This window comes from Furipterus horrens, unplaced genomic scaffold (genome assembly GCF_987537825.1).
Source record: "Furipterus horrens unplaced genomic scaffold, mFurHor1.1.pri manual_scaffold_3, whole genome shotgun sequence".
NCBI classification, from domain to species: domain Eukaryota; kingdom Metazoa; phylum Chordata; class Mammalia; order Chiroptera; family Furipteridae; genus Furipterus; species Furipterus horrens.
The window spans coordinates 107,391,983-107,416,382 of NW_028327173.1; the positions used below are offsets into that span (position 1 = coordinate 107,391,983).

The 24,400-nt window shown below is 38.7% G+C and overlaps 1 protein-coding gene across 8 annotated transcripts in view; it reads right to left on the reverse strand.

The window, feature by feature from the left end:
* The window catches only part of NEO1 (neogenin 1), a 290,741-nt gene that overhangs the window by 121,534 nt on the left and 144,807 nt on the right, over nucleotides 1–24,400 (reverse strand). For all 8 annotated transcript variants that reach the window (XM_090270046.1, XM_090270045.1, XM_090270039.1 and 5 more), the window contains exons 7-8: nucleotides 7,915–8,069; nucleotides 6,415–6,535 (exon numbers count right to left, since the gene is read on the reverse strand). In XM_090270046.1, coding sequence (XP_090126172.1) covers nucleotides 6,415–6,535; nucleotides 7,915–8,069 — 276 coding nt within the window. The remainder of the gene's footprint in view (nucleotides 1–6,414; nucleotides 6,536–7,914; nucleotides 8,070–24,400) is intronic.

Consider the following 24,400-nt stretch of genomic DNA (forward strand, 5'->3'; position numbering starts at 1 on the left):
CCCTCTTTTATTTCAGTTTAAATCATTTATATTGAATTATCTTCAAGTTGATGGACTATTTCTTCAGCTGTGTTGATTTTACTGACCAACCTGAAAGAAAGCTTCATCTCTGATATCACCTTTTAAAAAAAGTTTCCTTCTCCTGGTCGTGGAACCCTTTCTCCCTCTGGACAAATGCAAGTATTTTCCATCTCTTTATGGTTTCCATCTTTCTGTCAAATTTCTCATTCATCTGTTCATTCAAGTTATCTACCTTATACACTAAATCCTTTACCATACTAATAATTAATTATTAAAATAATTAGTTTGATAGTTCCAATATCTGGGTCTCCTGAATTGGTTCTATTGATTACTTTATCTATCAACAATAGGCAAGTTTTCCCTTTCTTTTAATGCACAATTAATTTTTGAATGAATGCTGAGCATGGCGTACAGGAGAGCAGAGACTGACATATTATTTCATTTGGAAATCGGCATGGCTGGTCTTCTGTCACATGTGGAGTTTAGTCAATTTTGACAGAAACTGAGCTTGGTATATTTTTTATTGATGTCAAGTTCCCTTCAGCACATCACAGGCATCCAATTCTTTTACTAGATTACCACTGCCGGGTGCTTAATGTGAGAGATGAGTTGGAGAGTTTTTCTTAATTTTCCTCTCATCTTTCAACCATTCCTCAATCTCACTACCACAGAGGAATGTCCCTCCATTCTATTTCTTCAAGTATATTTTATTATGTTCTTACAGTTGTCCTGATTTCTTTTCCCTTTGCTCCCCTCTGCCCAATACCCTCCTTCCCTCCAGAAATCCCACCCCCCTTAGTTCATGTCCATGGGTTGTGCATGTTAAGTTCTCTGGCTTCACCCTTTACTATATTATTCTTAACTTCCCCCTGTGTATTTTGTACCAAGCAATTATGCTTCCTAGTCCCTGCACCATTTTGCTATTTCTCCCCCTGCCCCCTCCCAGCTGATAACCCTCCAAATGATCCCCATATCTATGATTCTTTCCCTGTTCTGTTTGCTTAATTCATTTTTGTTTTCTTATTTTTTAGATTCAGTTGTTGATAGTTGTGAGTTTATTGTCATTTTGCTGTTCATGGTTTTTATTTTCTTCTTTTTTTCAGTAAGTCCCTTTAACATTTCCTATAATAATGGCTTGATGATGATGAACTCCTTTATTTTTACCTATCTGGGAAGCACTTCATCTGCCCTTCCATTCCAAATGATAGCTTTGCTGGATAGAGTAATCTTGGTTGTAGGTTCTTGTTTTTCATCACATTGAACACTTCTTGCCAGTCCCTTCTTGCCTGCAAAGTTTCTTTTCAGGAATCAGCTGATAAGTCTTATAGGCACCCCTTTGTAGGTCATGCTCTGCTTTTCTCTTGCTGCTTTTAAGATTTTCTTTTTATCTTGAACCTTTGGCATTTTAATTATGATGTGTCTTGTTGTGGTCCTCTTTGGGTCTAACTTGTTTGGGACTCTCTGTGCTTCCTGGACTTGTTTGTCTATTTCCTTCGTCAAATTTGGCAAGTTTTCCTTCATTATTTTTTCACATAAGCTTTCAATTTCTTGCTCTTCCTCTTCTCCTTCTGGCACCCCTATGATTCGGATGTTGGCACGTTTAACGTTGTCTCAGAGATTCCTAAGCCTCTCATTTTTTTTTTCATTTCTTGTTTCCTCATTCTGTATTGGTTGACTGTTTCTTCTGTATATCCCAAATCATTGACTTAAACCCTGGTGTCCTTCCCTTCACCATTGGTTTTGTGTGGATTTTTCTTTGTTTCATTTAGCATAGCCTTCACTTCTTCCCTTATGTGTTTGCCATTCTTAAGCATATCTTTCAAGTCTGTGAGCATCTTTATCACCTGTGTTTTGAACTCTGTGTCTGTTAGGTTGGCTATCTCCTCATCACTTAGTTCTCCCATTGAGACCTTGATCTGTTCCCTCTTGATAGACTCTTGTGTTATTTTTTGGCCTCTGTGTCTTAGGTAGAGCTGTCGCACCTGTTATGTTGTAAGGCGAGGAGCCTTAGGGATTCGTTAGTACAGGGTAACCCGTTTCACCACGTCATGGTGCTGTGTGTGGGGGAGGGGTCTGAGAGGAAACAATGCCACTTGCTCATCACTCACTCCTTTTCCAGGCTCTTCTCCCACTTCCTGTATGAGACTGGTGTCCCTCTAGTTGTTGTCCTGCCCATCGTTCCCAGAGTGGGTGGGTTTGTGGATGTTCTAGGACTGTGGGGGCCCTTTAAACAAGAGGACTGTGCTGAGAGATGGCAGTTTCTTCCTCTGCCCCAACCCCCACTGGTTTTCACAGTCAGAGGCAATGAGGCTTTATTTTCTTTGGTGCTGGGACCATGAGCTGGGTGGTCTGGTCTGGTGCTGGGAGTGCTCCCCAGGTGTCCTTCCCTACTTTTTAAAACGTGTGACTGTGCTTTCTGCCAGCCTGCCGCTGCCAACACTGTTGCTGCCGCCGCTGCCACCACACCGCATTCTCTCCACCCTGGCTCCACTGCTCTTACCTGTCTGGGTATTTCTTTTTTATATATTTGTTTTTTCGACTTCTGTGCAGCTCGATTTTCTGGAACTTCTGGTTGCCTCTACTTTTGAGATAGCTGTATTTCTTCTTAGTTGTGGAGGGAGATGCAGCATGTCTATCTAGGCCTCCATCTTGGCCAAAAGTCTCTCTCCCTTCGTTCTTGACCTTCCCCGGCAGTAGAAAGCCTCTGTTTGTCACCTGGTGGTACTCATGGTTGTGGCAGGTGGAATTTTCCATTGTTCCGAACCAGTGTCAGTACAGGGTAGGCCCTGCAGCTCTCCTTCCTAATGCAGCCAAAACAGACTTTATATTTGTGTTGCTCTTGAGTGGTACTTCTCTACTCTTCCTTTAGTTGTAGAAGACCTCTAAGTACTGGTATAGGATACTGGGGCCCAAAACAGTTTTCTGAACCTCTTTTAGAGGTGAAGGGTCTTCCCAGCAGCAATGGGTCTTTGGCTGTGTCCTGGAGACCAAAGCGTTCCTCCCTCCACAAGCAAAAGGGTTTTATTCTAATCTCCCTCTAGAAATGTATGAAGTAAGGTTTTCTGTCCCATCGGTCTGAGGCTTAAAGGAGTCTGAGTAAATGGGAGGGGTTTTGCATCTATCCCTCAGCAGCCACAGATCACCTCCTTCATCTCTACACCGCCAAGATGACTTTTCTCAGGTAGCTGCCTTGTACCTAATCTCAATAGTAAATAACCTGTGGAGCCCCAGGGAAATGTATTTGCAAGCAAGTATGAATGTGCCTTTTATTAGGAGCCCCTAGATATTCCAAATCAGTCCATTCTTCGTCTTTTTACAGTCAGTTTAAATTTTAGCTGATTTCTTCTTATCTACTTTCAGGGAGCCATCTCCTTTTCTCCTGCCCTGCCAAAGGGGGAATAATTCATGGTCCATTCTTTAGGAGAGGAGGGCTATCCAGTTCTTTGGAATTTAAGTTACTTTGTTGCTTTCAAGTTTAGCTCTCTGATAGACTCAAGAGAAATTATGATTTTGTAGATCATCCACCTTTTTATCGTAGGTGAGGGTGAGAGTTTCTGTGCACATTCTTTACATCCCAAGTACAAGCAGAAGTCCCCTGCCACTTGATTCACATCCCTTTTCTATCTTTGTAAAGGCATGACCATGCTTAGTCACCCAGATAAAACTTTGGGAGTATCTGTCTTCCCTACAACAATGTTAATATCCAATCACTTTCATAAAGTCTGGATTAGATAAATCACTAACATCTCTTTATTAGGATATATTTTATAGCCTAAGTACTTTATATTTTATAATATAAGTACTTATCTCTCAATAGTCTCTTACATAAATTCCTTCAACAGCCTCCTGCACTCTGCTTTATTCTAATTAAACCCGAGTTTCTCATCTCACTGCCATACTACAGTATTGCTTTGACTGTTTACAATCAAGGCCATGATCAATCTGATTCTATTCTACCTTTACAAGCCACCTTCCTACAGGAACAAGCACTCTTCTATTTCCCTCCAGACCCAGGTCCTCCTTTTAGCATCTGGAAATGTTATCATTCATGGTCTGTTACAAAGGAGACGCTTTCTATAAAAAAAAAACTTCCCTGATTACACAGACAGAATTCCTCTCTTCTGAATCGTATACTGCTTTATTTGTACTGTAAAAATAACATTTATTACAGATGGGCATTAAAGTCATACACGTCTCTTACACCCCTCACAATATTGTAAACTCCAGAAAGCCAGAGATCAGATCTTGGAAATTGTTATATTTTCTCTTTTAGCTTTCCTACATAAATATTTATCTTGCAAATTAAAATAACAAGATTAATAAAATGACACTTACTCTCCTTCCTATAATCCATGCATCCTTAATGTATCCCTGACAAGATCACTAAAATATTTCGCTAGCCCACAAAACACTGTCTGTTTTTGAAATGTCTCAAGGGAGAAACACACACACTATGATTAAATATTATGCCATTTAAGCATTTTAAGAGGATTAGTTTAGGGACCTCTTAGCAGAGCCAACCATTTATACTGTTAGTGTTCAATCTATAATGGCAATCCCAAACACAAATATTATGAAATCCCTTTATTTAGCTCCATGTAAATAACCGCAAGAGATCCACAAAATTTACTAAGAAAAATCAATGCTGGTAATAAAAAGAAACAAGGCTATCTACCTTACTAATTCTGTGAGAGCCTTATTTTAGTAATCATACTTAGGCATTTTGCTAAGATGTGAAGGTGACATGTTTCTACTAAATCATTTTCAATGAAGACGGAAAGGTATAATCACAAACAGGAAGAAAAGGAGCAGTTTTAATAGCTCATGTGTTTTTATATAGTACTATCAAAAACATTTTCAAGGAATAGCATATAAAAATCCTATATGCTATGTCAGTGAATAGCCAGAGGAGGTGCCATCTTTACCAATAATTAGCTTTCCTGGCTAGGCTAAGTGGCTTGGACTACCCTTGAACCTGAACTTACCTGACTCAGAACACCAGAGCAGATGTCTAACATGGAATTGTTTTCATGTATTGTTAAGAAATGCATAAAATGAGAAATGCTTTTCTTGCTAAACAAATAAATAACACATCCAATGGATATCAATTTAACACAGAACTGCTATCCAACAATTCAACTCCTAGTAGTTTAGTATGAGAAAAGCATATAAAGAAGTTCAGCACAGAACTGTTCATAATAGTTAAAAATAGGAAACAGTTTAAATGTTAACCATCAGGATCATTTATATAAAACGAAGTGCATATACACTATTCAGCAATGAAAAATGTTGGTGCAGATCTCTATTTACTTAAACAGAAACATGCCCATAGCATGCTGTTGCAGAAAACAGGCTGTAAGTCAGATATACCTGTGTGTGCTGCTTATACATATGACTCACAGGTGGCAGGATTTGGAGTGTGTGCCAGTTAGCAGTTTATTGCCTCTCAGCTTCAAGTTCATATTATATTCCCTGCTCTGCAAGAATGAAGCTAGCCCTTTATATATTTTTCCTTTGCCAGCTGACACCTTATAGTTTATCAGTGCAAGTGCTATAGAGTATCAGCCACCAACACCCCAACATTCAGGTGGTCTTGTAGCAAAATGCCTTCAGTGAGACAGCGCCTGAGAACAGCTTTTTCATAGCACACAAGACAGTAGGTTTTGAGCAAGTCTGCATAGCACGGACACACAGCAACTTCTCTGCCATCCAGTAAACCATGGCTACATCCTCTCCAACATGGTACATATAAATCTCAGCCCCAAGGAGGGCCTCTTCCTGAACTGTCTCTCTCAGACCTAGGGGTGATGGTTGTTCTTTCTATCTGCCATTTTTATGTTTGAGTTCACTTCTTTCTAGCCAACACATTGTTGCTCCAATTCCCTATTATAATTAATAATTTGTTTCTGTTAAAGAATATTTAATTATTTAGTTTTTGCTGAAATTATTGTGTGGTCCCCCCTCATTTTTTACTTTTCAATGTTGCATGAATTTATAATAAGCATTTTTCTGTGATAATCACAAAAGGCAAATTAATTTTATTTTAGAAAAATTCAGTGCAAAATAAATATCACTTTAAGTTATTCTATTTTAACAGAGCAAAGATATATTTGTAAGATTAAAATGAACTCTGAAGAACATTTTTTGTGACACCATAATTATTCAGCTTTCTTAACACCAATTTCTTTTCAACATTAGCTAAAATTGTGTTTTTACGTCATTTAAACAATAGAAATGATTTAGAGAAGACTGTTATTTTTATCTTGGTTATGCCAGATGTTGCCCCTTACAAACAGTTCATTAATCATGAGATATCCTGATAGGTACTGTGATAGGTACTAGCTCCTGAAAACACATAGTCCTCTTCCCTCTCACCATTTCAGCCTCTCTTACCATGTTCAAGGATGATCAGTTGGGCTCCAGCTTGTGCATTTCCAACATCATTCTCAGCGATGCATTGATAGAACCCCTCGTCTGATTTCACCAGACCCAAAACTTGAAGATTATGTTCCTTCTGAAGAAGAAAAACATAAATTTTATGATTCAACTGATAAACATTAGTTTACAATCTCAAGAATATGCCCTTTCTGGGAAGGAAAAACAAGTTGTATGATTCGGTTACTTAATATTATCTACCTATGCACTTGTTAACTCAATTTTATTGACAAGGTACTGACTTAAACTAATTAAAACAGGAAACACTGTCATTAACAATTGAGAACTTAATACTCATAGAAAGTCATACCCACAGTGTTTGCAAACTTACACCGCTGTCTGGAAAAATATCTGGCATGCAATACCATGTGAGCATAGTGAAAATCTGAATTTGTGAATTCAAAACATATTTTAACACTATTTCTAAATATCAATAGTTCTGATAGATCAGACTACAATAAGTTAAATCAAGTTGCATATAAACAAGCTCTCCTTAAACTATAAAGTATATGTATGTCAAACTATTGTTACTGTTATTGATACAGTATAGTTTTAAGATTTTTAAAAATAGTATGAAAATGATGAGTAAAAATGCTAATTTAACTATAATACATTGCTTTTTAGTTACAATTAAATACTTGTGAATTACTCTGTGTAATTTATGAGTATATGTTTCAAAAATAGAAAATATATCCCTATTTATATAAGAAATTTGTAATGAGACAATAAATCTTTAACAACTATAATTACTCTGATTTTTACTATGAATTCGTGTATCTTAGGATATGTCATTAATCCTTGTTACTAAAACCTAAATAATTTGATTACTAGGATGTTAGATGATAACAATAATAATAATAATAATAATAGATAATATCTCCTAAGCATTTACTTTACATAAAGTAAAAAGCAGTAATAGCTGAATATCCTTAAATACATTTAACACTAATTACTTTTGCATTTACTTTTTAAAAGAATCTTCATATCTCTTGTCACAATATTTATCTAACACTAGGTCATACTTATTTTGAAGGGCCTGAGCATCAGTAAATGAAAGACAGATTTCTGTTTCTTGAATAATGAGTTATAAATACAATTGGTGCATCCACATTTGCAAACACACATCCACACACAAGATAATCATCACCCAGAAAATTGTTGCAGCTGTGTTTAAGAGTTCTCCTTTGTTTGAGTAGAAATTCAAGATCTAGTACTAGTACTGTGTCAGGAGATTTGGACTTTAGGATGATTTACTATGTGATCTTACATAAGCTACCAAAATATTTCTGGGCTCGGTTATCTCATTGTGAATGAAGAGATTACATTATATGTGAATTTTTCTGTCTTTGCCTGTGGCACATAAACTAGTGTACATAGATAACAGATCTTTTGGTGATTACATTCAAAGACATTTAAAGGTTTCAAGAGATAAGTGTCCTTCTTTTAAAAAGTACTTACTACAATCTTAAAGTAATCACTTGGGATAACCATATCCCCATTCTTGACCCACTTCACAGTTGGAGTTGGCTTCCCAGTCACTTCACATTCAAATACAATATCCATAGATTCATGAGCATATATATTAGTAGGCTGCTTCAGGAATTCAGGTTGGGCTTTAAAATAGAAAGAAAATTAAGATATTAATGAAAATAAAATGGGTAGCTATTCATATTTCAAGCAATTTTTTTTTAAAAATCACAGAATTTACACTGTTTTTACTGAGGCTTTCACATATTTTTTATAAAAACATATAACAAATGTATATTTAAAATGTACATTAGGAATGCAATATCTTTAAAAATTACTATTCTGGTACAATTAACTTGAAGAATAATTATAATTTCTGAATTTCCTTGTTGAGAAATATTTAGTAAGTTGATTATACTGAAGAAATTGATAATATGAATGTTCTAAACTAAAAATGAATATTAAAGACTATTTCCCTAAGATTTATACCACTTTGGAAGAGCCATATTAAAATTCAAATATAGAGAAGACTGATGTTATCGTCCTTTTCTGTCAGCTTGATGAATAACCCCCTCCACCCCCAAAATTAATACAAATGTGACAATTAGAGGCCTTAAAATTAGTTCACTCACACAATACACTCCCATTAGTAACACCCCTCCATCACATGAAATAGTTTTTAAGGGTTGGGAGGAAAAGTGACAGGATCTTTGGGGAAAGTTAAGTGCACTGAAAAAGCCTGAATATTCCAGCAACTCCCTTTCACCTTGCCCCAAAGTTGTAATCACAGACTTCTGAGTAACAGATTCATTGATTTTAAATTAGAAGGGTAAAAGTAGACCATCTATTCCAATTTCCCACCTAATGTTGTGATTTCCTACACAACATCCCTAATGAAGGGGTCTTTCTGATCTCTGAAAGTTTCAAATGACAAGGAACTCCCTATACCACAAAGCAGCAAGCTCCACTGTAGGCTAGTCGTTATTTAAAAAAAAAAAAGTGATGATAAAAAGAGCAGCTCCCCACTCCCCTACAGTTGAGCTCGGCCTTGCTGGAATTTTTTTTTTAAAACATACTTTATTGATTATGCTGTTGCAGTTGTCCCAATTTCTTTTCCCTTTGTTCCCCTCCACCCAGTGACCCTCTTACCTCCACTTGTTTTCCCCCACCTTAGTCCATGCCGATTGGTTGTGCATATAGTTCTTCTCAACATCTTCCTGTCTACTCCACTCCCTCCTAGTATGCTTCTTAATTCCTGGACCATCTCCCTCCCTTTCCCCGCTTCCCCATCCCTGCTGACCTCCCCCCATAATATTCCCCATACCTATAATTCTTTTCCCACTCTCGTTTCCTACTTAGTTTGCCTTTGTTTCAATTCCCTAGCTTCTGTTGTTGTTTCTTGTGATGCAGTTTTCATTTTAGTGTTCATAGTTTTGATCTTCCTTTTTCTAAATCAGTCCCTTTAACATCTCATATAACAGTGGTTTGGATCTAATGAACTCTTTCAGTTTTATTTTGTCCTGGAAACACTTTCTCTGCCCTTCTATTCTGAATGACAGCTTCGCTGGATAAAGTATTCGTGGTTGTAGGTTTTTGCTTTTCATTACTTTGAATATTTCTTGCCAGTACCTTCTTGCCTGTAGGGTCTCCCTTGAGAAGTCAGCTGATAGTCTAACTAGGATCCCTTTGTACATGATTCTTTTCTTCTCTCTTGCTGCTTTTAATATTCTCTCTTTATCTTTAACTTTTGACATTTTGATTATAATGTGTCTTGGAGTGGTTCTCCCTGGGTCCAGTTGTTTTGGAACTCTCTGTGCTTCCTGGACCTGTAAGTCTATTTCCTTCCCCAAGTTTGGGAAGTTCTGCTTTATTATATTTTCACTTAATTTTTCAATTTCTAGTTCTTCTTCTTCGCCCTCTGGCAATCCGATAATTCGTATATTGGGTCTCTTATAGCTGTCCCAGAGGTTTCTGATCCTCTCATCATTTTCCTTGCTTCCCGTTTCCTCTCTCTGCACTGGTTGACTGTTTGTTCCTTCTCTATGTTCTGGTTTGTTGATTTGAACTCTGGATTTTATTTCCTCACCATCTGTCTCGTATGAGGTTTTGTTCCTTTCAGTATGAGTGTTTTTCAATACTTTCTCATCTTTTTCCAGATCTTTTGTTAATTCTGTAAGCCACCTGATAACAATGGCCCTGAACTGAGCCTCTGACAGGTTTCTTATTTGTTCATCTGTCAGGTTCTTCATCTGTTGCTTGGTGAGCTGTGCCACTGGGATTTCTATAGTTGTCTGCCTCATTTGACCAGATGCGTTTTGTTTTCTTGGGCCGGCTATAGGGGGCAGTACCTGTGTACTCGTCACAACCCAGTGACCGGCGGTGATCCGCAACCTTTTTCGCCGCGCTGTGGCCCTTTGTTGTCACAACCCAGCGACTGGCGGTGGTCCAGCAACCTTTCTCGCCACACTGTGGCACTTTGTCGTCACTGCCCAGCGATCAGTGGCTACTCGCAACCTATTTCGCAGCACTGTGGCACTTTGTGTGGGGGCAGGGGTCCAAGATGGATTCCTGCAGTTATTCCGCTAGGAGACTGGGATCCGTCCTCCCGCCCTCTGGGCCTCACCGTTCGAGGTGATGTGGTGGCTGCTTCTCCCAGCGTTGGGGTCACAAGCTGCTGGCGTTAGACTGCAGCTGAGACTGTTCTCCCTGCCGCTGTCCCTGGTGCTACCGCAAACAGCACCGCCCACTTTCGCTCTTACCTGCCCAAAGGGCACCGCTGGTTTATAACTTTGTACGTTGGGCTTCTGTGTAGTTTTATTTTCTGGAATTTCTAGTTATCTTGTTTTGAAGTAGTTGTATTCCTCTCTAGTTGTAGAGGGAGACCAAGTGTGTCCGTCTAAGCCTCCATCTTGGCCAGAAGTAGCCTACAGTTTTCATTTTAATGTTCATAGTTTTGATCCTCCTTCTCCTAAACAAGTCCCTTCAACATTTCATTTAACAGTGGTTTGGATCTGATGAACTCCTTCAGTTTTACTTTGTCCTGGAAGCACTTTCTCTGCCCTTCTCTTCTGAATGACAGCTTCGCTGGATAGAGTAATCATGGTTGTAGGTTTTTGCTTTTCATTACTTTGAATATTTCTTGCCAGTCCCTTCTTGCCTGCAGAGTTTCTTTTGAGAAATCAGCTGAGAGTCTTATTGGGACCCCTTTGTACATAATTCTCTTCTTCTCTCTTGCTGCTTTTAAGGTTCTCTCTTTATCCTTAATTTTTGACATTTTGATTATAATGTGTCTTGGTGTGGTTCTTCCTGGGTCCAGTATTTTTGGAACTCTCTGTGCTTCCTGGACCTGTAAGTCTATTTCCTTTCCCAAGGTAGGGAAGTTCTGCTTCATTATTTTTTAACATAATTTTTCAATTTCTAGTTCTTCTTCACCTTCTGGCAACCCTATGATTCAGATGTTGGCTTGCTTAGAGCTGTCCCATAGGTTTCTGAGCCTCTCCTCATTTTCCTTACTTTTTGTTTCCTCTTTCTGAATTTGTTGACTGTTTGTTCCTTCCCTATGTTCTGACTTGTTTATTGATCCCTGGTTTTCTTACCCTCACCAGTAGTTTCGTATGTGTTTTTGTTCATTTCAGCAGGACTAGCGTTCATTCCTTTCCCATCTTGTTTAAGATCTGCATTCATATAACTAAAGCTCTGAACTCTGCCTCAGAAAAATTTCCTATCTGCTGCTTCGTTAGATTAGATATTTGGTGTCTGGTCAGCTGTGTGATTGGGATCTCTATCATGATCTGTGCCATCCTGACCGTTTTGTGTTTACCTTTCCTTCCTGGGCAGGGCTGTCACACCTTCTACACTATAGGGTGCGGAGCCCCATGCACTCATCACTACTGGGCGACCCTTCTCACCACGCTGTGACATTTTCTGTGGGGGTGGAGGTTCAAGTTGGATTCCTGCCATTCACTGTCCGCTGAGAGACCGGGAGCCTCATCCTCTGTCCCCACCCACTCTGGGATTCACAGTCCAAGGCAATGGGGGGTCTGCCTTCCCTGGCATTGGAATCTCAAGCTGATGGGTCTGGTCTGCAGCCAGGGGTGCTCTCCAGGTGCTTCTCTCCTCCCCTTAAATATGGGTGTCTATGCTTACTGCTGTCCCACTGCTGTCCCACCACTGTTGCTGCTGCTGTCACTGTCAGCACAGCTTGACCTCTCTGCCCCAGCTTCACTCCTCCTACCCGTCCGGACGAGCACCACTTCTTTATAACTTCATATGTAGGACTTCAATTTATTTTCTGGAGCTTCTGGTTATTTCTGGTTTTGTGGCAGCTGTATTCCTTCTTAGTTGTGAAGGGAGACGGAGCGTGTCAGTCTAGGCCTCCATCTTGGCCAGAAGTCTCCTGTGTGTGTTTACCTCTGTGTCTTAGGTAGAGCTGTCACTCTTGTTACGTTGAAAGGGGCAGAGCCTTAGAGATTCGTCAGTACAGGGAGACCTGTTTCACCACGTTGTGGTGCCATATGTGGGGGAGGGGTCCGAGAGAAACAATGCCGCTTGCCCAGCACTCACCTATCTCCCAGGCACTCCTCCCACCTTCATATGGGACTGGTGCCTGTCTAGCTGTTGCCTTGGCTGTTGTTCCCATAGTGGGTGGGTCTGCAGACGTTCTAGGACTGTGGGAGCCCTTTAAACAAGCGGACTCTGCTGAGAGACCGGCAGTTTCTGCCTCTGCCCCAACCCCCACTGGTTTGCACAGTCAGAAGCAATGAGGCTTGATTTTCCCTGGTGCTGGGACAGTTAGCTGTGTGGTCTGGTGAGGAGCTGGGAACACTCCCTAGGTGTCCCTCCTGACTTTTAAAAATGTATAACTGTGCTTTCTGCCAGCCTGCTGCTGCTGCCGCTGCTGCCACCACCACACTGTGTCCTCTCCGCCCCGCTCCACCCCTCCTACCTATCCAGATGAGTATTTCTTCTTTATATCTTTGTCTGTTGGACTTCCATGCAGTTTGATTTTCTGGAACTTCTGGTTGTTTCTAGCCTTGAGGTAGTTGTATTCCTTCGTAGTTGTGGAGGGAGACGCAGCATGTCTGTTTATGCCTCCATCTTGGCCAGAAGTCCCCAGCCTGCTGGAATTTTAACTGAGATTGTGTTGAATTGGTGGCAACTTGATATCATAAGAATCTTGAGTCTTTCTTTTTATGAATATTTTCTTGCCATTTATTTAGATATTTGGTTTTTTTCCCTCTCATTAATGTTTTATAGATTTCAATATACAAATCTTCTTCATACTTTGTTAGGTATATGCCTAAGTATTTTAAATTTTTTGGTGCTACTGTAAGTGGGACTTGAAAAAATATTTCAATTTCCAATTAATCACTGCTAGTATGTAGAGGTGTAAGTGATTTAAGTACATTGATCTTTTATCTTGTGATCATGCTAAACTCCCTCATTAGTTTTAGTAACTTTTCTATAGACATTTTTGGGATTATCTACATACCTACAACATATATTTACAGATAATTATATGTTGTCTGTAAGCAAAGGCAGTTTTATTTCTTCCTTTTCAATCTGCTTTCCTCTTTATTCACTTTCTTCCCAATTACACTAGCTAGAGTGGGGCAAGTCCTCAGAAAAAGTCCAGACTAGCTTTATAATTGGGGTGAACGAAGTCAGAGTATAGAGAGCAGGTAGAACATCAAGTGTGTAGTAGGAGCCAAGGAGGGGAAGAATGTCTGATCTTTTCTTTTTCACATTTTTTACTGTGTTTTTTCCATTACCATTTATCCCTCCTATAAGAATGTCTGATCTTAAGCAATATACACTCACAGTGATGAAAGATTAATAAAATATAAGTCTGTACAACTAGATGAAATCAGGGAAATCTATTAATAGTGCACTTGATTATCCTTTCAAATAAACATTAGCCTTTTGTATCTATTGTTTTATGAATTATTTATACACACACTCTGCTATTGTTTCAATTAAAGTACTCACAATTTTCTTATCTATTTTAAAGAGCTTTTCACATAATGCCAGTTATCAATTTATGGCCTCTCAGCTCCAAATCCACTCTTCTTTAATGGATATGGACATTTGCCAGATGGTGCAACCTTAAGACTTTACTAATAGAGGGGACTAGAGGGACACTGTAGGCTTGGCAGAGGAATGTACTTATCTTTCAGATTGGGGTGTGCTGTTCTTCTTGCCCCTATGGTGTGGCAGCTACAAAAGATGTGAGCGACCCAAGTGATTACCCTCCAGCAAGTTTCCCTGCTGTGCCTATTAAGTTTCTCCAGTTTACTCCAGCTGGTGGCTTTCTGGGCATCAGCTCCTACCCAAAGCATCCCCATAGGATGGCACCCAGCATACAAGGTCAGACTCATGGCAGCCCATCATCAGTCAGGCCCATGATACCTAGCAGATGGCTTTCCACACACCTCAGGCCTGTGGCATCTAGCAGGTTATCTCCGGTGGACCGGCTTGGCCATGGCTGAGTCCTTTGGCAGCAACTACAATCTCTCCAAGGTATGAGTCAAAACCTTGGGTAGGGGTGCCCTCTTTCAAGTCTGTTCCTTTTCTGGATTCTCCCCTCAGCTCTAGAGTAGTAGCTGATCCTTATTAACTATTTTATCCTTTTTAGTAGTTAAACACCTTTTACTAGTTAATAATTCTTCATATTAAAATTTCCCTGTTCAAATTCCTGTTGTAATTTATAGCTCTTGACTGGACCCTAACTAATACAGTAATAAGATAGTAATCTTTTCTCATGTATGCTGCCATAATTTACTGTTGTTGTTGGTTTTTAATTTAAGGCACCTGCTGTTATACTGAAGTTTTAAATTTGTATGTGGTAAAATTTATTAGCCCTTTCCTTTTTGGCATCTGTATTTTATTATTCTAACTCCAAAGGTTTTCCCTAATCCCACACTATAAAAATATTCACTTATATTTCCTTCTAGTATATCTATGAAATAATCTGAACTTCACTAAGTATCCAGATTTATGTTTTTCTAAATGGCAACTCCAGTAGTCCCAACAAAAGTAATTGATTTGAAATAGTTTTAATATTAAAGTCCTATATACTCTTGGGTGGGAGGGGGGTTATTTCTAGATAGTGAGTGATTTCATTTATCTGGGCCACAACCACCATAAACTTAATGACTGTAGCAATACAGTATTTTAAAATATCTGAAGAACAAGTACTTTCCTTTAATTCCTCAAAATTTTCCTAGCATGTTCATTAAGTTGGGGTTTTAGCCCAGATAAATTTAGACTCATCTTTGGTTAAGTTTCTTTGTTCCTTCTCAAAGAAAACACACAAGAACAACCTAGTTTTCATTACAACTGCAATAAATTTCAGATGCAGGAAAAATGAACATATTTGCAATCCTAATTAGTCCTATATAAGACCAGATTATTTGTTTATCTGTATATTATTCAATAATGATTTATTGTAAAGATATTGTAACAACTGAAGTCAAGAGACCTACAAGTCAGTTCTGGTTCTACCACCAAACATTTTGCTGACCAGAGGTTTGTTTCTCCTATACTAAATAAGGAAATCACTAAATTATCTCTAAGCACCTCAGATCTCTAACCAACTGTGATTTTATAATATCAGTTTAACTATCTTTGTTGTATAACAATTAATAGCTAACATTCATGAGTGCTTTCCACTTATCATTTAGTTCCCACAACAACCTATTACTTAACTATTATTGTATTATTTCCACTTTACGGACAAGGGCACTTAACACAGAGAGGCTAAATAGCTCGACAGGCTCATATAATTTAGTCAGTGACAGATCTGGACTTTGAACCTAGGTAGTCTGATGAAAAACTCTATAGTTTTTGTTTGTTTTATTTTATAGAAAAGAATAATAAACCTCTTAATTGTTGTATAGCATCAACAATTAGCAACTCATGGCCAACCCATCCCATATACCCCAACCCATCCCATATACCTCCACAGATTATTTTAAAAGTGTACCCCAAGAGTTATATTATTTAATATATAAATACTGAAGTAAGTACCTCTACAAAACAAGAAATCCCATTTCTAAACAAAACCATGATACCATTATCAGGTTAATATCTACAATAATTTCTTAATATCAATTATCCAGTTAGTATCCACATTTCACGAACTGGCCTGTTTTAAAAAATGACATTTTATTTGAATTGGACAACAAGAGGCATTCATTAGTATTAACTTGTTTCTTATAACATACAGGTTCCTCCTTTATTTCTTATTTTTATTCGCAGTTTTTTCGTTGAAGAAATAATTTGTCCTGTAAAGTTTCCTGCAATGTGTTTTTTGCTGACTGCATTGCCATGGTGGCATGTAACATATGTGTTCTATATATTGTAAAGGCTTAACTGGGGCCAGTCTTTTCTTTCGAGATTACTTCACAGAGCCCTGGCCAGGTATGTCAGCTGGTTAGAGTGTCGGCCAGATACACCAAGTTTGTGGGTTCCATCCATGGTCAGGGCACATACAAGAATCACCCAGTGAATGCATAAATAAGTAGAACAACAAACAGATGTCCCCCCCCACCCAAGATCAATAAACAAAAAAATTAAAAACAAACAACCAAGACTGCTTCACAGGTACTGCCATGTCCTTCCATCAAAAGGGTTCATAATGTGTGACTGTCTCTTTTTTGTGATGTGAACAATCTTTAATAATCATTGCTTATGCAAAAGGAGTTGCAAAATAGGAATATTCTTATTCTATCATTTCTTCTATAAAAGAAATATTCCCTCATCAATTATTTGGATATCCTTAAGTATATATCTTAAAAGAAAGGGCAGGATAGATGCTTATTCTTTCCCTTTATCAATTTTCAAAACAATAATCTGGTTCTCTAATATCCTCCCCCAAACATGAATGTAATGTATTGTTGTAGAAGGTCATGGATTAAAATATATTTGGTTTGTTTCAATCCATGGAAGTTATTATTCTTTTGATTCTCAAACTATCCCAATCCTCGACCAGTGGAAGCTTGAGTCCAGTGGACGTTTCCAAGTCCTTTTTGACATGACCCTAGTGGTTTTTACTATCTTCTCGTTACTATATTTAGGCCCAAATTGTGGACAAAGCCAGGAATTAGTTACTTTTTTAAATATAAATTCATCATGATAAATTCGCCATGATTTCATTCTGGGGTTTCCAATTAAATCTGGGACTATAGGATTCAACGGGATCTTACTAATTTTAAATCTGTATTTCCTTTCTCTCATGCCAAAAATCAATGTTCTCAATGACACCAATTTAATTACTCATGTTATATCTTACACTCAGTACTCTCTAAATAACATTACCAACACTACCACCAACAATATAATAACAGAAAACAGTTGAAGATTTTTGCAGTTCTTTATGTCCTTAGAGTACAACCCAATAGGTATACATAGTCCAATTATTATTTTAAATTTATTTGGAATAGTAACTTTCACCTGCAACTGTAACTTTCTATGTGGCTATACCACCAACTAGACATATTTAGAATCACTTTTTCATTTCACTTACCTTTTCAAGAAGTACTTCGTAGTATTTTAAATCTTCAAAATTACGGTATATTCAAACAAGTCTTGCTTCTAACCCTATTTTCCCCACTCTGCTTTCTCCATTTCCCTATAAATAACCATTTTAAAAAACTTTTATGGTTTATCCTTTTTAAAAATGATAAGTAAACACATGATTTGTCCCTACCCTTCTTCTTTAGATTAAATAGTAACATACTAAACAGTTTTTTTCTAACTTCAAAGCCTGCAATTTTGACCACTATAGCACCTTGTTTCCAAGTAACTGACATATTCCTGAGTCTAAAGGACTGAGGCTTCCCCTAAGACACAGTATGTAATTCTGGAAAACACAGCAAAAATCCTCTTAAAAAATATCCAACTAATGTAATTGAGTTTGCATTTTTAGTACACAGACTTTCAAAATTCATGATTTTCTTTCCTTCTCATGAATTATAAAATAATGCCTTGAAAATGTTCTCTAGATTTTAACTTCTCTGAAGATAGTATTCATACCAATTAAACACAATGGAAGAGCAAATGTTTGTGGTTGGGTAATTAAATGATAACCACAAAGCAAATGAGTAAATTATAAGAAATAAGTGTTGCAGTGGAAGATTATGCATTTAGTTACCAAAGAGATAATTAAGCTTCAAATTCTCTTTGACAGCTATCTCTTCTAACGTTATCATAATTACAAGAGTAATTTTAATTGATAAATTCACAAATAGAATTTAAAACTAAAATATATTACATTCACAAAATTCTTTTACTAGAAACATCGCTTAATTTCATTACTGTTATATAATACTAGAAATCGCCACTCAATACAAACAGAAAACAACGTAGGGTCAACACCAAATTTCTGAGGTTACTTTATTATGGTGTTATTTGGAAGATTATAACAGTTTTCATTTACATTAGTTCTGAATTGTTGGAGTTTCTATTGTTTGATTTTAAAGGTTTAAATATTGAAAAACTTTAAGAGCTTTTAGAAAAATATTTCGTCCATTTTATGTTGAACTGTACACTTGTTGTTTTTTTTTCTTACTGAAATTCAGCCATTTTTTAAAAAATATGTTTTATTGATTATACTGTTACAGTTGTCCCAATTTCCCTTCCCTCTGCTCCCCTCCACCCGGAGGCCCTCCTCCATCCAGTTGTCCCCCCCTTTTAGTCCATGTCCATTGGTTGTGCATATAGATCTTCTCAACCTCTTCCTGTCTATTCCATTCCCTCCTACTATGCTTCTTAATTCCTGTACTATCTCCCTCCCCCCCCCCCGCTAACCTCCCCGCAGTATGTTCCCCATACCTATAATTCTTTTTCCACTCTTGTTGCCTATTTAGTTTGCCTTTGTTTCGATTCCCTAGCTTCTGTTGTTGGTTCTTGTGATGCAGTTTTCATTTTAATGTTCATAGTTTTGATCCTCCTTCTTCTAAACCAGTCCCTTTAACACAGTGGTTTGGATCTGATGAACTCCTTCAGTTTTACTTTGTCCTGGAAGCATTTTCTCTGCCCTTCTATTCTGAATGACAGCTTCGCTGGATAGAGTATTCGTGGCTGTAGGTTTTGGATTTTCATTACTTTGAATATTTTTTTGCCAGTGCCTTCTTGCCTGCAGGGTGTCCCTTGAGAAGTCAGCTAATAGTCTAATTGGGACCCCTTTGTACATGATTCTTTTCTTCTCTATTGCTGCTTTTAAGATTCTCTATCTTTAATTTTTGACATTTTGATTATAATGTGTCTTGGAGTGGGTCTCCCTGGGTCCAGTTTTTTTTTAAATGTGTTTTATTGATTATAATATTACATTTGTCCCAATTTCCCTTCCCTCTGCTCCCCTCCACCTGGTGGCCCCCCTCCCTCCAGTTGTCCCCCGCTTTTAGACCATGTCCATTAGTTGTGCATATAGTTCTTCTCAACCTCTCTCTGTCTATTCCATTCCCTCCTACCATGATCCTTAATTCCTATATCTCCCTCCCTCTCCCCATTCCCCCTCCCTGTTGACCTCCCCCCAATATGTTCCCCGTACCTATAGTTCTTTTTCCACTCTCGTTGCCTGTTTAGTTTGCCTTTGTTTCAATTCCCTAGCTTCTGTTGTTTCTTGTGATGCAGTTTTCATTTTAGATTTCATAGTTTTGATCCTCCTTTTTCTAAACCAGTCCCTTTAACATCTCATATAACAGTGGTTTGGATCTAATGAACTCTTTCAGTTTTATTTTGTCCTGGAAACACTTTCTCTGCCCTTCTATTCTGAATGACAATTTCGCTGGATAGAGTATTCGTGGTTGTAGGTTTTGGATTTTCCTTACTTTGAATATTTCTTGCCAGTACCTTCTTGCCTGCAGGGTCTCCCTTGAGAAGTCAGCTGATAGTCTAATTGGGACCCCTTTGTACATGATTCTTTTCTTCTCTCTTGCTACTTTTAAGATTCTCTCTTTTATCTTTAATTTTTGACATTTTGATTATAATGTGTCTTGGAGTGGTTCTCCCTGGGTCCAGTTTTTTTGGAATTCTCTGCGTTTCCTGGACCTGTAAGTCTATTTCCTTCTCCAAGTTTGGGAAGTTCTCCTTTATTATATTTCACTCAGTTTTTCAAGTTCTAGTTCATCTTCTTCACTCTCTGGCAAACCAATGATTCTTATGTTGGGCCTTTAATAGCTGTCCCAGAGGTTTCTGATCCTCTCATCGTTGCTTCCCATTTCCTCTTTCTGCATTGGTTGACTGTTTGTTCCTTCTCTATATTCTGGTTTGTTGAAATGAACTCTGGATTTTTTTTCCTCACCATCTGTCTTGTATGTGGTTTTGTTCCTTTCGTTATGAGTGTTTTTCGCTTCTTTCTCATCTTTTTCCAGATCTTTTGTTAATTCTGTAAGCCACCTGATAACAATGGCCCTGAACTGAGCCTCTGACAGGTTTCTTATTTGTTCATCTGTCAGATTCCTCATCTGTTGCCTGGTGAGCTGCGCCACCAGGATTTCTATAGTTGTCTGCCTCATTTTGACAGATGCGTTTTGTTTTCTTGGGCCGGCTATAGGGGGCAGTGCCTGTGTACTCGTCACGACCCAGCGACCGGCGCCGTTCCACAACCTTTCTCGCCGCGCTATGGTGCTTTGTCGTCACAACCCAGCGACCTGCGCCTGTCGGTAACCTATTTCGCAGCCCTGTGGCGGCTTGTGTGGGGGCGGGGTCCAAGATGGATTCACACAGTTATTCCGCTAGGAGACCGGGATCCGTCCTCCCGTCCCCCTGGGCCTCACTGTTCAAGGCGATGTGGTGGCTGCTTTCCCCGTGTTGGGGGTTGCAAGCTGCCCAGGTTCGACTGCAGCTGGGATTGTTCTCCCTGCCGCTGTCCCTGGTGCGACCGCAAACAGCACCACCCCCTTTCGCTCCCCCTACCTGCCCAAAGGGCGCCGCTGGTTTATAACTTCATACGTTGGGCTTCCGTGTAGTTTTATTTTCTGGAATTTCTAGTTATCTTTTGTTTTGAAGTAGTTGTATTCCTCTCTAGTTGTAGAGGGAGACCGAGCGTGTCCGGCTAAGCCTCCATCTTGGCCGGAAGTCACCCTGGGTCCAGTTTTTCTGGAACTCTCTGTGCTTCCTGGACCTGAAAGTCTATTTCCTTCCCCAAGTTCGGGAAGTTCTGGTTTATTACATTTTCACTTAATTTTTCAGTTTCTAGTTCTTCTTTGCCCTCTGGCAATCCTATAATCCATATGTTCGGTCTCTTGTAGCTGTCCCAGAGGTTTCTGATCCTCTCCTCACTTATCCTTACTCTGTTTCCTCTTTCCGCACTGGGTGACTGTTCCTTCCCTATTTTCCGGTTTGTTGATTTGATCTCTGGATTTTATTTCCTCATCACTTGTCTCATATGTGTTTTCATTCGTTTCAGTATGAGTGGCTTTCAATCCTTCCTGGTCTTGTTCCAAATCTTTTGTTAATTCTGTAAGCCACCTAATAACTATAGCTCTGAATTGAGCCTCTGAAAGGTTTCTTATTTGTTTGTCTGTCAGATTCTTCATCTGCTGCCTGGTGAGCTGCGTCACCGGGATTTCTATAGTTGTCTGCCTCATTTTGACAGATTTGTGTTTTACTTGCTTTCTGGGGCAGGCTGTAGGGGGCAGAGCCCCGTCACTCGTCACTACCTGGCGACCAGCAGCGATTCGCAACCTTTTTCACCACGCTGTGGTGCTTTGTGTGGAGGCAGGGGTCAGAGATGGATTCCTGCCGTTATTCTCTTCTGGGAGACCGGGATCCGTCCTCCCGCCCTCTGGACCTCACTGTCCAAAGCCATGAGGGGGCTGCCTTTCCCAGCGTTGGGGTTGTGAGCTGCCTGGGCTCGAATGCAGCCGGGATTGCTCCCCCTGCCACTGTCCCCGCTGCTACCGCAAACAGCACCGCCTGATTTTGCCCCTCCTACTCGCCTGATGAGCACCGCTGGTTTATAACTTCGTACATTGGGCTTCCGTGTAGTTTTATTTTCTGGAATTTCTAGTTATCTTTTGTTTTGAGGTAGTTGTATTCCTTTCTAGTTGTAGAGGGAGACCGAGCATGTCAGTCTAAGCCTCCATTTTGGCCGGAAGTCTGCTGTTTTTAAGCTTATTTTCTATAATTCATAAAATTGCATGTGAGTCCTTGAATTAAAAAATAAATAAATAAAAATCAAGCATTTAACAGCCTGAGATCCCTTTAGGGATGTTGTTTGACAGTCTAATCAAAAGTCCTTTATAATTACCTTTTCAACTAACAAAGCAAAAATATGTTGGAACCCTCCAATATTTCTTAAGAAAGTTTTTCATTCCAAGAACGTAAAGAGGTTTCCCTCTAATCTCCAGGAGAAATATGAGAAATCATAACAATGAAGCAACACTATGACAAAATTGCCATATATGACCTTGAAAATGTCATTTCTATCCTTCTATCCCTGCAACTCCAGCTCCAGTTTTCACTACATTTCCTTAACCCTACCCACCCCTCAACCTAGCTAGCAGGTACTCACCCTTCAGATCTTCACTAAAACATTTCCTTAAAGAAGCTTTTCCTTCCCATTCCTAGGCTACCACTGCCCTATTTGTCAACCCCAGGGGCCTAACCCTTGACAGGTGCTCAGTGCATGTATGCAGAAATGAGTGGTTACTTGAATTCTAAAAATTTCAATAATCAGCACTCTAAGAGAATTATATATTCAGGATAAGCACTTTTTCTGAAGTTTCTCAAGAATTCAATGTCTTTACCATTGTTACCAAAGTTTATAATAAATCTATTCTTTGCTGTCTGTGAATTTTCTCCATTAAGTTTTAAATTTTGTTTTTAAAATTTGATGATATAAAATCTTAAGAAACAGGTAATTTCAGCTCTCACCTCTTTGGTTATGTTTACAAGCTGGCTCTGCAATTATAAAACTTAATCCTAAAGCAATGATTCTAAAACTTGGGTCCTTAAAGTTCATATATTTGTGAGACTGTGCTCTACGTGTGATTTTCTTTTATTTTGAAGAATTCACAAACATCTTTACTAAACCAGGTTCCCCTCCTTAATAAGAATAAACATACATGATATTCCATATTATCACGATGAGCATTAATTGTGTAACATACCCAGACTGGGAAGGTTGATTACTTTCATTTGGCTCTCTAAATTCTTTAGAAATAATCCCAATTATTTTTAAATCCCAGTAGCTGAACTGAATTTGTAAACTCTCTGATTTCAGCTTTGTAATAGCATACAAAGGATTTAGAACAATGTTTCCTCAAGTGAAATCCATGGACTATTTGCAGATACATGGAAAGATACTTAGGAGAAGGTGCAGTGTTGGGCCACACCACATGCTTGAGAATTCCAAAAGATGAGGCCACAAAATCTCCCAGATTATTCTTTGTCATGCTAAAGTGTGAGAAGCTGGCATTAGGGGGTACTACTAAAGGAGAGGACTGTAAACATCATCATCACTTTATATACACAGAGAGATCCCCAATTCTTGTGCCTTCTGGGACCACATCATTCATTTGCTCAATGATTAAAAAGATATTTAATGAGCAACTACTGAGCTACAAGGACATTTTACTGGATGCTATGAGTGAGAAAGATAATGAAGATATGTGCTTAATAAACTATAAATTAAGAAAGAAATGATGTTTTAAAGAAAATAAAGTGTTATACAGATGGAATTTTGTCAAAAATTATATTTTATATTTTTTAACATTGTTATATGTCATTAGTCACCCTTTTATATTTATGAAAAGTGGGATGATGGTGAATATAAAGCTTTCTTTTAAAACTTTTTAATGCATTTTTAATTTCTTTTTAAAATTGTTGTTCCACTATAGTTGTCCCAATTTTTCCCGTTGCTCTCCACTGCTCCTCCCAGCCCTCTACCCCTGCTCCCACAATCAATCCCCACAATGCTGTCTAGTTCCTTGACTAGACCCTTCCCCTGCTTCCTCCCCCTTCCCCCTCAACTCTGATCACTGTCAGTTTGTTCCACGTTTCCATGCCTCTGGTTCTATTTTGCTTGCTTGTTTTGTTCATCAGGTTCCTCTTATAGGTGAAATCAAATATGATCACAGCTATAACAGGACCCTAATGATTATGCTATTACAGTTGTCCCAATTTTTCCCCCTTTGCCCCCATCAACCCAACAACCCCCACTTCCTCAGGCATCCCCACACCTTTGTTCATGTCTATGGGTCATGTATATAAGTTCTTCGGCCACTCCATTTCCTATACTAACCTTACATCCCCATGGCTATTGTGTAACTACCTATTTGTACTTCTTAATCCCCTCACCTCTTCACCCATTCCCCCGCATCCCCCTCCCATCTAGCAACCATCAAAATGCTCTCTGTGTCTGTGATTCTGCCTCAGTTCTTGTTTGCTTAGGTTCTCTTTAGTCAGTTGTTGATAGATATGTATTTATTGCCATTTTATTGTTCATAGTTTTGATTTTTTTCTTTTTATT